General features: G+C 44.5%; 1 protein-coding gene across 3 annotated transcripts in view; it reads right to left on the reverse strand.

Annotated features, from left to right (window-relative positions):
* Positions 1-10,549: 10,549 nt before the first annotated feature.
* nop14 (NOP14 nucleolar protein homolog (yeast)) overlaps positions 10,550-13,439 on the reverse strand; it is a 76,453-nt gene continuing 73,563 nt past the window's right edge. For all 3 annotated transcript variants that reach the window (XM_073047932.1, XM_073047931.1, XM_073047930.1), the window contains exon 19: positions 10,550-12,647. In XM_073047932.1, coding sequence (XP_072904033.1) covers positions 12,548-12,647 — 100 coding nt within the window. In that variant the 3' untranslated portion in view covers positions 10,550-12,547. The remainder of the gene's footprint in view (positions 12,648-13,439) is intronic.

Consider the following 13,439-nt stretch of genomic DNA (forward strand, 5'->3'; position numbering starts at 1 on the left):
TATATTTTATTATTTGTTAATTTCTTTGCGGTAATTTTACTCCACATGTTAAGTGTGAGTTATATGTACTGTGTTGTGCACCTTGGTCCAGAGGAACGTCATTTCATTTGGCGGTGTACTGTTGAATGACAATAAACTTGAACTTGAATTATTAAGACTTAAACCTAAATGGTAATATCTACAGGGGACACCATCTGAAGCAGGCAACATCCATCATCGGAGATCCCCACAATCCTGGCCGTGCCACCTTCTCACAGCTCCCATTGGGCAGAAGGTACAGAAGCCCGTAGTCCAACACCACCAGGTTCGGAAATAACTACATCCCTTCACCCACTTGGTTTGGACACTCCTCTAATCATATAACCATATATCCATATAAAAATTACAGCATGGAAACAGGCCATCTTGGCCCTTCTAGAACGTTTAGAACGTTTACTCTCACCTAGTCCCACCTACCCACACTCAGCCCATAACCCTCCATTCCTTTCCTGTCCATTTACCTATCTAATTTTACTTTAAATGACAATATCGAACCTGCCTCTACCACTTCTACTGGAAGCTCGTTCCACACAGCTACCACTCTCTGAGTAAAGAAGTTCCTCCTCGGGTTACCCCTAAACTTTTACCCCTTAACTCTCAACTCTCAAATCATTACAAGTTAGCAAAATTGTGACCATTTTGTTTTGGTTCTAATTGCATCCTTTCTTGTGAAAATTAGGTATGCATTTAATTCCTGATGAAGGGTCTCTGCCCAAAATGTAGACTCATTATTCCTTTCCATAGATACACAGTCCTGGAAGAACTCAGCAGGTCAGGCAGCATCTATGGAGGTGTATAAAGAGTTGATGTTTCAGGCTGAAGCTCTTCATCAGGATGGAGAGGAAGGTGGAAAAAGCCACTTTCTCTCTTATACTCATTCTCCTCTCCCCACCTTCACAATCTTTCTTTTCCCCTTCCAAAAGGCTCTCATAGCTTTTTTAAAGGAGCATATTACTCATATGTTTAAAAAGGTTTGGTAACTATTTTCAATAAACAGATGATGTAACGACAAGAGTCTGTTGTTATTTTATAATGGAGATCATTTGGGAGTTGTAATCATCAGTTTTCCTTTGCTGTTGGTTTTGGCTTGTTATAAGGTACAAGGGAAAAAACTTTCCAGTGCTCTCCTGACAGTCCTCTCATCTTCCATCCTCCACCGATATGTTCATCCAAATCTTGTCCAAACCACAAACACCCATCACTCCCTTGTTCGCTCTTCTTCAGTAAACACCTCAAAGCAAAGTCACAAACACAAGAGATTCTCCAGATGCTGGACATCCAGAACAACATGCACAAAATGCTGGAGGAACTCAGCAGGTCTGGCTTCCCCTATCACATTCCAATTTGTACCCCTTCCCCTCAGTTCCCCCCCCCCCCCCCACCTTCTTATTATTGATTCTTCCCCTTTCCTTTCCAGACCTGATGGGTCTCAGTCCAAAACATCAACCCTTTATTCCTCTCCATAGATGCTGCCTGACCTGTTGAGTTCCTCCAGCATTTTATGTGCTAGTCTGGATTTCCAGCATCTGCAGAATCTCTTGTTTATGAGATGTGGGGCACCATGGCAAACAAAGTGAACTTTATCGCCACCTGCTGTCATAGAGGGGGAATTCCCCACCAGGATGTGAAACTGTTTCAGCCTGCTGAACAATACGGGAGCTTCGTTGGACAGCTCTGCCCCTCACACGCCTGACACCGTTGATCCAAAACTTGTCCATCAGTGTGTTCCAGATCCCTCTATGATACTCCTTCCTCTATTCCAAGCGAGGTTGGAGGTGACATCGGATGCACATCAACTCTGGCAGGCTTTGCAACACTTGACTTCCTACAAAGCAAAACCCAGTAGCATGAATGGCAGTGACGCTTCACTACCAGATGAGCTCAATACCTTCTGTACCTGCTTTGAAAGGGAGAACACAACTACAGCGATGAAGATCCCTGCTGCACATGGTGGCCCTGTGATCTCTGTCTCGGAGGCCGATGTCAGGCTGTCTTCCAAGAGGGTGACCCCTTGCAAGGTGGCGGGCTCCAATGGCGTACCTGGTAAGGCTCTGAAAACTTATGCCAACCAGCTGGCAGGCAGGTGTATTCAAGGATATTTTCAATCTCTCACTGCTACGGTCACAACCATTACCTTAATGACTGTCACCCGGTAGCACCCACATCTATGGTGACGAAACACTTTGAGAGGTTGGTCATGACTAGACTGAACTCCTTCCTCAGCAAGGACCTGGACCCACTGCAATTTGCCTATCACCACAATAGGTCAACAGCTGATACAATCTCAGTTGGCTCTTCATACGGCCTTAGGTCACTGGGACAATACAAACACCTGCACTAGGATGCTGTTCGTCGACTATAGCTCAGCATTTAACACTATCATTCCCACAATCCTGATTGACAAGTTGGAGAACCTGGGCCTCTGTACCTCCCTCTGCAACTGGATCCACAACTTTCTAACCAGAAAGACCACAATCCATGCTTGCTGATGATCAGAATCAGAATCATGTTTCAAATCTCTTCGAACTCCTAATAAAGTAAAGCCGCTCTCTTGCCTTCTTTACAACTACATCGATATGTTGGGACCAGGTTAGATCCTCAGCAATCTTGACACCCAGGAACTTGAAACTGCTCACTCTCTCCATTTCTGGTCCCTCTATGAGGATTGGTATGTGTTCCTTCGTCTTACCCTTCCTGAAGTCCACAATCAGCTCTTTTGTCTCACTGACGTTGAGTGCCAGGTTGTTGCTGCAGCACCAACCACTAGTTGGCATATCTCATTCCTGTACACCCTCTCTTCACCACCTGAGATTCTACCAACAATGGTTGTATTATCAGCAAATTTATAGATGGTATTTGAGCTATGCCTAGCCACACAGTCATGTACATTATAGAGAGTAGAGCAGTGGGCTAAGCAAACACCCCTGAGGTGCGCCAGTGTTGATCGTCAGCGAGGAGGATATGTTATCACCATTCCACACAGATTGTGGTCTTCCGGTTAGGAAGTCGAGGATGCAATTGCAGAGGGAGGTACAGAGGCCCAAGATCAGAGGCCTGATCAACACTGGCACACCTCAGGGCTGTGTGCTTAGCTCACTGTTCTACTCCCTCTTATACCCATGACTGTGTGGCTAGGCATAGCTCAAATACCATCTATAAATTTGCTGATGATACAGCCATTGTTGGTAGAATGTCAGATGGAGATGAGAGGGCGTACAGGAACAAGATACACCAGCTAGTTGAGTGGTGTCGCAGCAACAACCTTTCAGTCAATGTCAGTAAGTTGAAAGAGCTGATTGTGGACTTCAGGGAGGGTAAGATGAGGGAACACGAACCAATCCTTATAGAGGGATCAGATGAGAGAGTGAACAATTTAAAGTTTTCAGGTGTCAAGATCTCGGAGGATCTAACCTGGTCCCAACATATTGATTCAGTTATAAAGAAGGCAAGACAGTGGCTATACTTCATTAGGAGTTTGAAGAGATTTGGTTTGTTACCTAACACACTCGAAAACTTCTACAGATGGACCATGAGAGCATTCTGACAGGCTGCATCACTGTCTGATATGGGGAGAAGTCGGGGGGGGGGGGGGGGGGGCTACTGCACAGGACCGAAAGAAGTTACAGAAAGCTATAAAATTAATCAGCTCCATCTTGGGTGCTAGCCTCCGTAGTATCCAAGACATCTTCAAGGAGCGGTGTCTCAGAAAGGCAGCGTCCATTATTAAGGACCTCCAGCACCCAGGACATGCCCTTTTCTCACTGTTACCGTCCGGAAGGAGGTACAGAAGCCTGATGGCACAGACTCGGCGATTCAGGAACAGGTTCTACCCCTCTGCCATCCGATTCCTAAATGGACAGTGAACCCATTTCTATATATAATTTCTGTTTTGCTCTATTTTTCATCTATTTAATAAACATATATATACTGTAATTGATATATTTATTTATTTTCTCTATATTATCATGTCTTGCATTGTACTGCTGCTGCAATGTTAACAAACCTCACGACATACGCCGGTGATGATAAATCGGATTGTGATTCTAATTGTCATTGGCTGCAGTCTTCCATCACTGCAAGAATTGTATGTGTCTGTGTATGTGTCCCCTGTTACCAACCAGTACACATTATTTATCACAGCACCTGAAACGGTAATACAGCTGTATATTTAACTATATGCCATATACACACTTAATGCCAACTTGTATATATTTTTTCATCTGTTAATATTATTTTATGTGTTGTAGGTGTATGTGCTGTGATTTACACCATGGACCCTGAGGAACGTTGTTTCATTTAGCTGTATACATACGCACAGAGCGTTGGCTGCGAACTTGAACTTGAACTTGTCCAAGCCGAAGATGCAGCCAGCAAAAATCATTGCAGGCATTATCTACCCAGCAAACTGCTTTTTCCCAAAGCTCCCCTCTGGAAAGCACTCTCGAGCTACTAAAACAAAAACACTTCACACAACCTTAAAAGTTACTTTCCTGATGCACCATCAATAACTCTCGGAGACGTGAGGCGAGAGATAGGCTTTTATTAGCTGGAAGAAAGCACTGTCAGTAGCAAGAGACCATCACACAACATCCTGGAGACTGAGGGAGGAGCAGTGCCTCCAATCGCCTTTATACAGGGGTCTGTGGGAGGAGCCACAGGAGCAGTCAGCAGAGGGGCGTGTCCAGACAGGTATATGTAGTTCACCACATCTCCCCAGGCAGTTAATCTGATCCATAATTCTTATTAGCCTCACCCACACCCCCTCTATTACCCCTGTCCCCACACTGTAAATATTTTAAACTACTTCTCATAATGTTGTTTACATTGTAAATAGTTGCTGGGGGCACATATCTGTACTTTAACCTGTAACTTTATTTTTATATAATTCTTAGTTTTTTGTAGTTGTTGAATGTTGCCATTTGTTGTTTCATGTTGCACCCTGACCAACTCACCACAGCAAATTCCTAATAAAATGTGTATGGTGAATAAAGTCGATCATTAATATTTGACAAAAAATTACTCCTCAGATCCCTTTTAAACCTTCAGATGCTGGTACTGCAGGAAGGCTCGCTTTGTCTAACCCCCCATTCACTTTTGCACCTTCTCCTTCTCTCTCTCCACCTCAGTTAATACAGGTGTTAAATGGTCGTTTTTGCGCGTCACTTCGGTGAACCGAGCAGACTACAACAGCCCAGAACGCCGCTAACATTGAGACTCCGCCGTTGTCTGAGAAATATCGCATGGCAAAGGGGCTCTTTAGACCATAAGAGCAGAATTAGGCCATTCAGCCCATCAAGTGGGCTGCTCCGCCACTCCATCGTGGCTGATCCTGGATCCCACTCAACCCCATACACCTGCCGTCTCACCATGTCCCTGGATGGTCTAACCAATCAGGAACCATCAACTTCCATCTTAAATATACCCACAGACTCGGCCTCCAGCACAGTCTGTGGCAGAGCATTCCACAGATTCACTGCTCTCTGGCCTAAAAAAAATCCTCCTGTCTCTGTTCTAAAAGGTTGCCCCTCAATTCTGAGGCTGTGCCCTCTTGTTCTGGATACCCCCACCAGAGGAAACATCCTCTCCACATCCACCCTATCTAGTCCTTTCAACATTCGGTAGGTTTCAATGAGATCCCCCTACATTCTTCTAAATTCCAGTGAGTACAGGCCCTGAGCTGACAAACACTCCTCATATGTTAACCCCTTCATTCCTACAATCATCCTCTTGAACCTCCTCTGGACCCTCTCCAGTGACCACACATCCTTTCTGAAATCTGGGGCCCAAACCTATTGACAATATTCCAAGTGTGGCCTGACTAGTGTCTTCTAAAGCCTCAGCATTATCTCCTTGCTTTTACAGTATATTCTATTCCCCTTGAAATAAATGCCAACATTGTATTTGCCTTCTTCACCACAGACTTAACCTGTAAATTAACTTTCTGGGAGTCATGCATGAAAACTCTTGAGTCTCTCTGCACCTCTGATGTTTGAACCTTCTCCCCTTTTAGATAACAGTCCACACTGTTGTTCCTTTTACCAAAAAGCATTATCATACATTTCCCAACACTGTATTCCATCTGCCTCTTTTTTTGCCCATTCTTCCAATTCTCCGAGTCCTGCTGCAATCACATTGCTTCCTCAGCACTACCTACTCCCTCACCTATCTTCATATCATCCACAAACTTTGCCACAATGCCATAATTCTTTGATTATGTTAACTTCTTTCTCAAGGCAGTGAAGTGTAGGTGGAGTCGATGGAGGGAAGACTGGTTTGTGTAGGTGACGCAGGAAATAATGCAGGGAGAGTCCCTTGGAGGGGAGAAAAGGAATTTCTTGACATGTCCCAGAGAAAATCCACTAATAGAGAGAGGGCAAAGGGTACTAACCTCAGGAAAGATGAATTCATATAACCATATAACCATATAACCATATAACAATCACAGCACGGAAACAGGCCATTCCGGCCCTCCTAGTCCGTGCCGAACTCTTAATCTCACCTAGTCCCACCTACCCGCACTCAGCCCATAACCCTCCACTCCTTTCCTATCCATATACCTATCCAATTTTACCTTAAATGACACAACTGAACTGGCCTCTACTACTTCTACAGAAGCTCATTCCACACAGCTATCACTCTCTGAGTAAAGAAATACCCCCTCGTGTTTCCCTTAAACTTTTGCCCCCTAACTCTCAAATCATGGTCCTCTCGTTTGAATCTCCCCTACTCTCAATGGAAACAGCTATTCACGTCAACTCTATCTATCCCTCTCAACATTTTAAATACCTCGATCAAATCCCCCCTCAACCTTCTACGCTCCAATGAATAGAGACCTAACTTGTTCAACCTTTCTCTGTAACTTAAGTGCTGAAACCCAGGTAACATCCTAGTAAATCGTCTCTGCACTCTCTCTAATTTATTGATATCTTTCCTATAATTCGGTGACCAGAACTGTACACAATTCAATTAATAATCTGTCATGCGTAAGATGGGGAGTTGCAGAATAGGGCCGAGGGTGAGCCTGGTCAGCAAGATGGTGGGGGTGAGAGCAGGTGGCAGGCAGTCTGAGTGTGTCCCCGTTTGGAGTGTCCACCCAGGCCCAGTCATCACATGCAGTGTGGTTGTAACGTTCTCACAGACGCCTATAAAAACTCCAGCTGCTGCTGGGTGGGGCCGGGGAGGTGGCCACCAGGGGCGGCGAGGATGAGAAGATCGTGAGACCCCACCCACAAGGCTGTGGAGCCCCTCTCTATCCCACCCCTTCTCCCACTCCTCCGAGCCCCAGCCTTTATTCCAGCAGCCAGAAGAGGGTCGGGGGCCATTTGGTTGGGCCTTAAACACATTCATGTACATATAGCTAGGGTGTCGAAGACTTTTGCACAGTACTGTAGTAATTTTATGCATTGCACTGTACTGCTGCAAAAAAAACACATTTCATGACATATGTGAGTGATGATAAACCTGATTCTGATATGGGTCTCTATTGTGGACTGAGAGTGGGAAGGGGGCAGGGAGAGGGGAATCACGGTTGGGAATCAAGGGGAGAGAGAGAGGAGAGGGAGCGGGAAGGACCAGAGAGATATCCTGTAATAATTAGTAAACCAATTGTTTAGAATCAAATACCTTCCCTGGTATCTCAGGGGTGGGTGCACCCATGCCACCCCATGCCCCCGGCTTTCCTTCTCTGCCACCTGTCCCACACCCATCCCGCGGCGCTCCATCCTCACCATTCCCAACATCTTTGTTCCTGTCAGATTAACAAATTTGCTCTCTGCTCCATGTTTGCACAGTACTGTGCAAAAGTCTTAGGCACCCTAGGCACAGTACTGAGCTTCAGGGAGAATTTGTGCATTTGGAATGCAGGCAGCTGCCCAATTAACAACCCAGCCACCAAGTGTGGTGAATGTGCAGCTTTGTAGAGTGATTTTGCAGTTGTGACTCATTAACTGTAATGCAAAACAGACATTGTTCTGGTTTTTATAAAGGCGGCAATAACAATGTGGAGAGACCCAGAAGGAATGGGATCACTATCCCCAGCAATGAGAATTATGTTTCTGTTCCAAACAACAATCTTCTGACCTTCACTGAACAGGAAGGGTGAACTTCCAAATGTCACTAATTTGGGAGAGGTGGGTGGGGGCGGGGAAGGAATGTATAGCACCAGTCATACCATCCCCTCCTGCCCTAATCACCTTCTCCATCGCTGGCTGAAGTTCTTCATGGATCCGCAATACAGCAGAATTAGGCCATTCGGCCCATTGTGTCATCTTTACCGTCCCATTGTGGCTAAATCACTATCCATCGCAACCCCATTCTCCTGTCTTCTCTCCGTAACCTTTGACACCTGACTATCAGCCTCCACTTTAAATCTGTCTATATATGTTCATTTGTTTAGAGACACAGTGCAGAATAGATTTTTCTAGCCCAGTGACTTGGCCTTCACAACCATCTGTGGCAACAGGTTCCATAGGTTCACCGTCTGGATAAACAAACTCCTCCCCATCACCGAGCTCACCAGACGGCACCAAGCAGCAGTCTCGGCTCAGGCATTGCTATTTTTTGAGGTTTGTAGGGATAGTTTTGGAGACAGAGAGGGCTGTTAGGTTTAGGGACAGGGATGTGGGGGGAATTAGAGGAGATATTTCACTGTATGTTTTGATGTTTCAATGCACACGTGAGAAATAAATTAGAATCTGAATCTAAAGGGATTTCCTTCTATTCTGATCCCTCTCTGTACAGTTGTGACTTGTTGTAAGGTGTAATACATTGCAGAGTCATCATTGAAAAGAGGTGTGTGTGTGTGTGTGATCAGTTTACATACACGTATGTAATAGCAGCACATATATGTTTATATGCACACGTGGCCAGTAACTCCATGTATATTGTTACTGGCTTGTCACTGTCACATGTACCAGGATACTGTGCTTTTACATCCGAACAAACAATTTCAAGTTTCTGGGTGTTAATATCTCTAAGGATCTATCCTGGACCCAACAGCTATATTCCATTTGGTGTTTGAGGAAATTGGGTATGACAGGTACACTATGGAGAGCATTCTAACTGCCTGGTATGGGGGGGGGGGGGGGGGGAGGCTACCCAGGATTGAAATAAGATGTAGAGACTTGTAAACTTTGTCAGCTCCATCGTGGGCACTAGCCTCTGTAAGATCCAGGACACCTTCAAGGAGTGATGTCTCAGGAAGGTGTCGTCCATCATTAAGGTCCCCATTCAGCCAGGTCATGCCTTGTTCTTACTGTTACCATCAGAAAGGATGTACAGAAGCCTGAAAGCACACACTCAGTGATACAACAACAGCTTCTTCCCCTCTGCCAACCAATTTCTAAATGGATGTTGAACCATGAATACTACCTCACTACTTCTTAAATTTCTATTTTTGCACTACTTATTTAAACTATATACATATTTATGTAACATGTTTTTTCTATCATTATGTATTGGAATGTACTACTCCCACAAATCAACACATTTCACGACATACAGTATACAGTGATATTAAACCTAATTCTGATCAAATAAATGCAGTGGTAATTAACAGGAAAGCCAATAGCTGCACGAATAAAGCACAATTCTGTACTGACTTACTCTCCTTTCAAGTCTTGAGAATCAGATATAGTCATTGCATCAGGAATCAAGAGTTTTGAGGTCAAAACTATTCGGGCTTTGTGGCAATTCTTTGCGGAATTCAGAAAGCTCATGAAGACTTGGGAGGGAGGAGAGAGAAAGTGAAGTTATTCAGGTTCTGGGGCGCAGGAATGGGCTCAGTCCTGGCAGCCAGCTAAATAAAATTGTGTCTGATCCCTGACTCAACCCTGGCCCACCTCAGCCCCAAGTCTACAGCCAACGGGATTCAGTTTTAAGGCCCAAGTCTCTACCCAATCTAAAAGACCACCAGTTGTTGACTTTAGGTATAAGAATGTTTCAGTCAGGAGCAGAAGGACAGTAGGCCATTCATCCCTTCAAGTTTGTCCTGTCCTGCAGTTAGACCATGGTTCATTTTCACTATTCATTAACAGGATGTAGATGTTACTGCCAAGGCCAACACCAGTGCCTCAAGGCATTGGAGCAAGATTGAGGTACAACATAGAAAGAGATCCTTCAGCCCTTTGCGTCTATGCTAACCATCTATTTACACTACTCCTCTTTGTTATTCTTCCCACTTTCTCAGCAACACTCCCGTGTTTCACCTCTCCCGTGTTTCACCTCTCCCCACACACTGGCCAAGCAACTTACCGGCCTGCATGTATTTGGGATGTGGGAAGAACCTGCAGCACCCGGAGGAGACTGGCCAGACTGGTTCAAGCTGAAAGGAAGGGGACGGTAACTCAAACAACCACGTGTTACAACAGTGGTGTGCAGAAGAGCATCTCTGAACGTACAACACGCCGAACCTTGAATTCATGGGCTACAGCAGCAGAAGACCACGAACATGCACTCACTGAGCATGTTTTAAATGTGTCTGAATTATGAATGAAAGAAAATGCAAGAGAGATTAATTCCATCAGTCACATTTATTTATATTTTTACAAAAATAAGTGATAAGTTTTACTGTTCAAGTTCTATGTTACACAGTGTAAACACGGTAAAACTTCAATTATCATATAACTGTAATCAATTGATGGCTTTATAACAATATTAATAAACAGTACTTATTAGAAGAGATGGTTTGTGGTGAAGCTGTCTCAACTTATCAGCCAGAATGTTCAGTTGGAAATGGGTGCCTCATTTCAAGACTTTCTTACAGGCTAGATCACACTGAGATTTGGGTCTCTAGACCCAAGTGAAGTTACATTTGCCGTGGAATCAGTGTAGAAGATGCATCCAGCAATGACGGGGATGAACTTTAAGAAATGAGTAAGATTGATGTAAAGTCCCTGAAGTTTAGAGGAACGAGAGGTGACTTCATTGAAATGCGAAGGTTCTGAGGGGGATTATCACTGTAGAAGTCAAGAGGCGGGTTCCTTAGCACGGAGAAACCAGAAATGGGTGTGGAGAGTGTAGTGTGCATGTGTACATGCAGTTTGAGGATAACATGTCAAATAAACGGGACGGAGGTGAAGAGGAATTTTATTCAGGGAGGTGCAGTTTTTTGGTTAATTACTGTGTGCATTCAAGACTGGGACTGACAGAGTTTTGCTTATCAGGAGAAGTGAAGGGTAAGGAAAAATAGCAGAGCAAAATTAAGGGGTCACATTTATTCTATTTATTCGAGATATTGGTCCAGTGAGCCACGCTGCCCAGCAACCCACTGTTTTACCATAGCCTAATCACAGGACAATTTACAATGACTAATTAATCTACTAACCGGTATGTTGCTGGGCTGTGGGAGGAAACTGGAGCACCCAGTGGAAATTCACACGCTCACGGGAAGGATATACAAATTTCTTACAGAAGGCGTTGGAATCGAACTCTAACGCCGCAAACTGTAATAGTGTCACACTGATCACCACAATACTGAGGCCCCCTATGATTTACTCTTGCTTCTATTTCTTAAGTTCTCTTTGGACACCACATTTACAACAGATTATCTGTGACAGCTGGCCCAAAACAAACAATAAATGCACCCTATTTCCCAATGCATTCTGTGCATTACTTGTTTTTTGCCATTACCTTCTCTGTGTGTACTGCAGAGCTGCAGAAGGGAGCTCACTCACCCTGCGACGTCCACTGCATTCCTGTGCCTGGTTAAATATCTACCATGGGTTATCTTAACGAGATGAGCCAGATGATTAAAAAAAGGAAACAGTGATTAATCCTCTGCGACAGCTTGTGAAATAAAACTGCGCCCGCTGGGGCGACACACACACAAAGTGCTGGAGGAACTCAGCAGGACAGGCAGCATTTGAGGAATAAAAACAGTCGACATTTCTGGCCAAAACCTTTCATCAGGACTCCGACTGCTAGCTTCAGCATTCCAGAAGAAAGATCCTGGCCCAAAAGGTTGCCTGTTTTTTCCCTCTCTGTAGAAGTGGCCTGATTTGTAGAGTTCCTTCAGCATTTTATGTGTGCTGATCAAGGCTTCCAGCAACTGCAGAATCCCCATGTGGGTATCTGCTGGTGAAGCAACATCTGGAAAAGATAAATCTAGCTCAACAGCAGACTGCTCTGAGCTTGTCTTTATCTGCTGTGGAATTTATACCCCATTGGTCTTTATTTCTGGTTTGTACAAGTTCTAAAAACAACAAGACTTCCCCTCATTGATGTAAGACAGCTGTTCAGCAAGGCTGAGGCATCTGCCTCCCCCCAGACTGCTGATGACACTAAGCAGAGAGCTATAAAATGTGTTGATACCCACAACATCCACATAAGGGTTTTAGCTGCGGTTAGATGACAGAAAAGTTACTTAATAACCTTGCATTATTAGACTCGCATGGTCGAATACTCCCGCAAAGTGCCTTGGGACACGTTGCTTTGTTAAATAAATATAAGTGGTGGCAGCAAGGTTTAATCTCAATTCTGGGCCATTCCTCCAGCAGCAGGTAGGATGCTTTCAGAGTTTCTTCTTCATCCTCTTCATGGCTTTCCACTCGCCCTCCTGAGTCGCCAGGCTGCCCATCAGCATCTGGACCTTCCTCTTCCTCTCCGAATCCCTGCAAGGTAACAGCAAACAAGGCGATCAGCTGACCGTGACACAAACAGAACTGAGTTGATAAATGAAGGCAATATTCCCCCAGATACTGGACACCTTTAGCACAAAGCTTTACAGCCGGGTTCAATTCCCGCGGCTGCCCGTAAGGAGCTTATACGTTCTCCCCAACACTGTGTGGGTATCTTCCGGATGCTCCGGTTTCCTCCCACAGTCCAAAGACCCGTACTGCTGGGCGCTGCGGCTCGAAGGGCCATTCCACGCTGTATCTCAACAGAACAAAAGAACGGAAGCAAGGGAAAAAGGTGGGAACACTCAAGCAAGTAGCTTCAGTTGACTCCCAGTTAACAATGATATTCAGCGTGCCCGCTGCATCACAATGTCGATTCATGTACTTGAATATGCCACAATAATCTAAACTTTGACTTTACTGATACCCCACGTGAGGTATTTCTGAGCCCAGACCCAATTAAGTGATCGAATTCAAAGTTCAAAATAAATTTATTATCGAAGTACTTATATGTCACCATATTACTACCCTGACATTCAATTTTTTTGCAGGCACGTAAAGGAAAAGTAAGAATTATATTAAGAGTTTATGAAAAATTATATACAAAGACTGACAAACAACCTGTCTGCAAAAAGGACAAAAAGTGCCAAAAGTAAATAAACAATACTGAGAACATGAGATATAGAGTCTTTGAAAGAGAGTCCATTGGTGGTGGAACAGTTCAGCGCTGAAGTGAGTGAAGTCATGTTCGTTGATGGAGGTGAAGGAGAAGTACTGCCTCAATTA

The sequence above is a fragment of the Hemitrygon akajei genome, chromosome 6 (genome assembly GCF_048418815.1).
Source record: "Hemitrygon akajei chromosome 6, sHemAka1.3, whole genome shotgun sequence".
NCBI lineage: Eukaryota > Metazoa > Chordata > Chondrichthyes > Myliobatiformes > Dasyatidae > Hemitrygon > Hemitrygon akajei.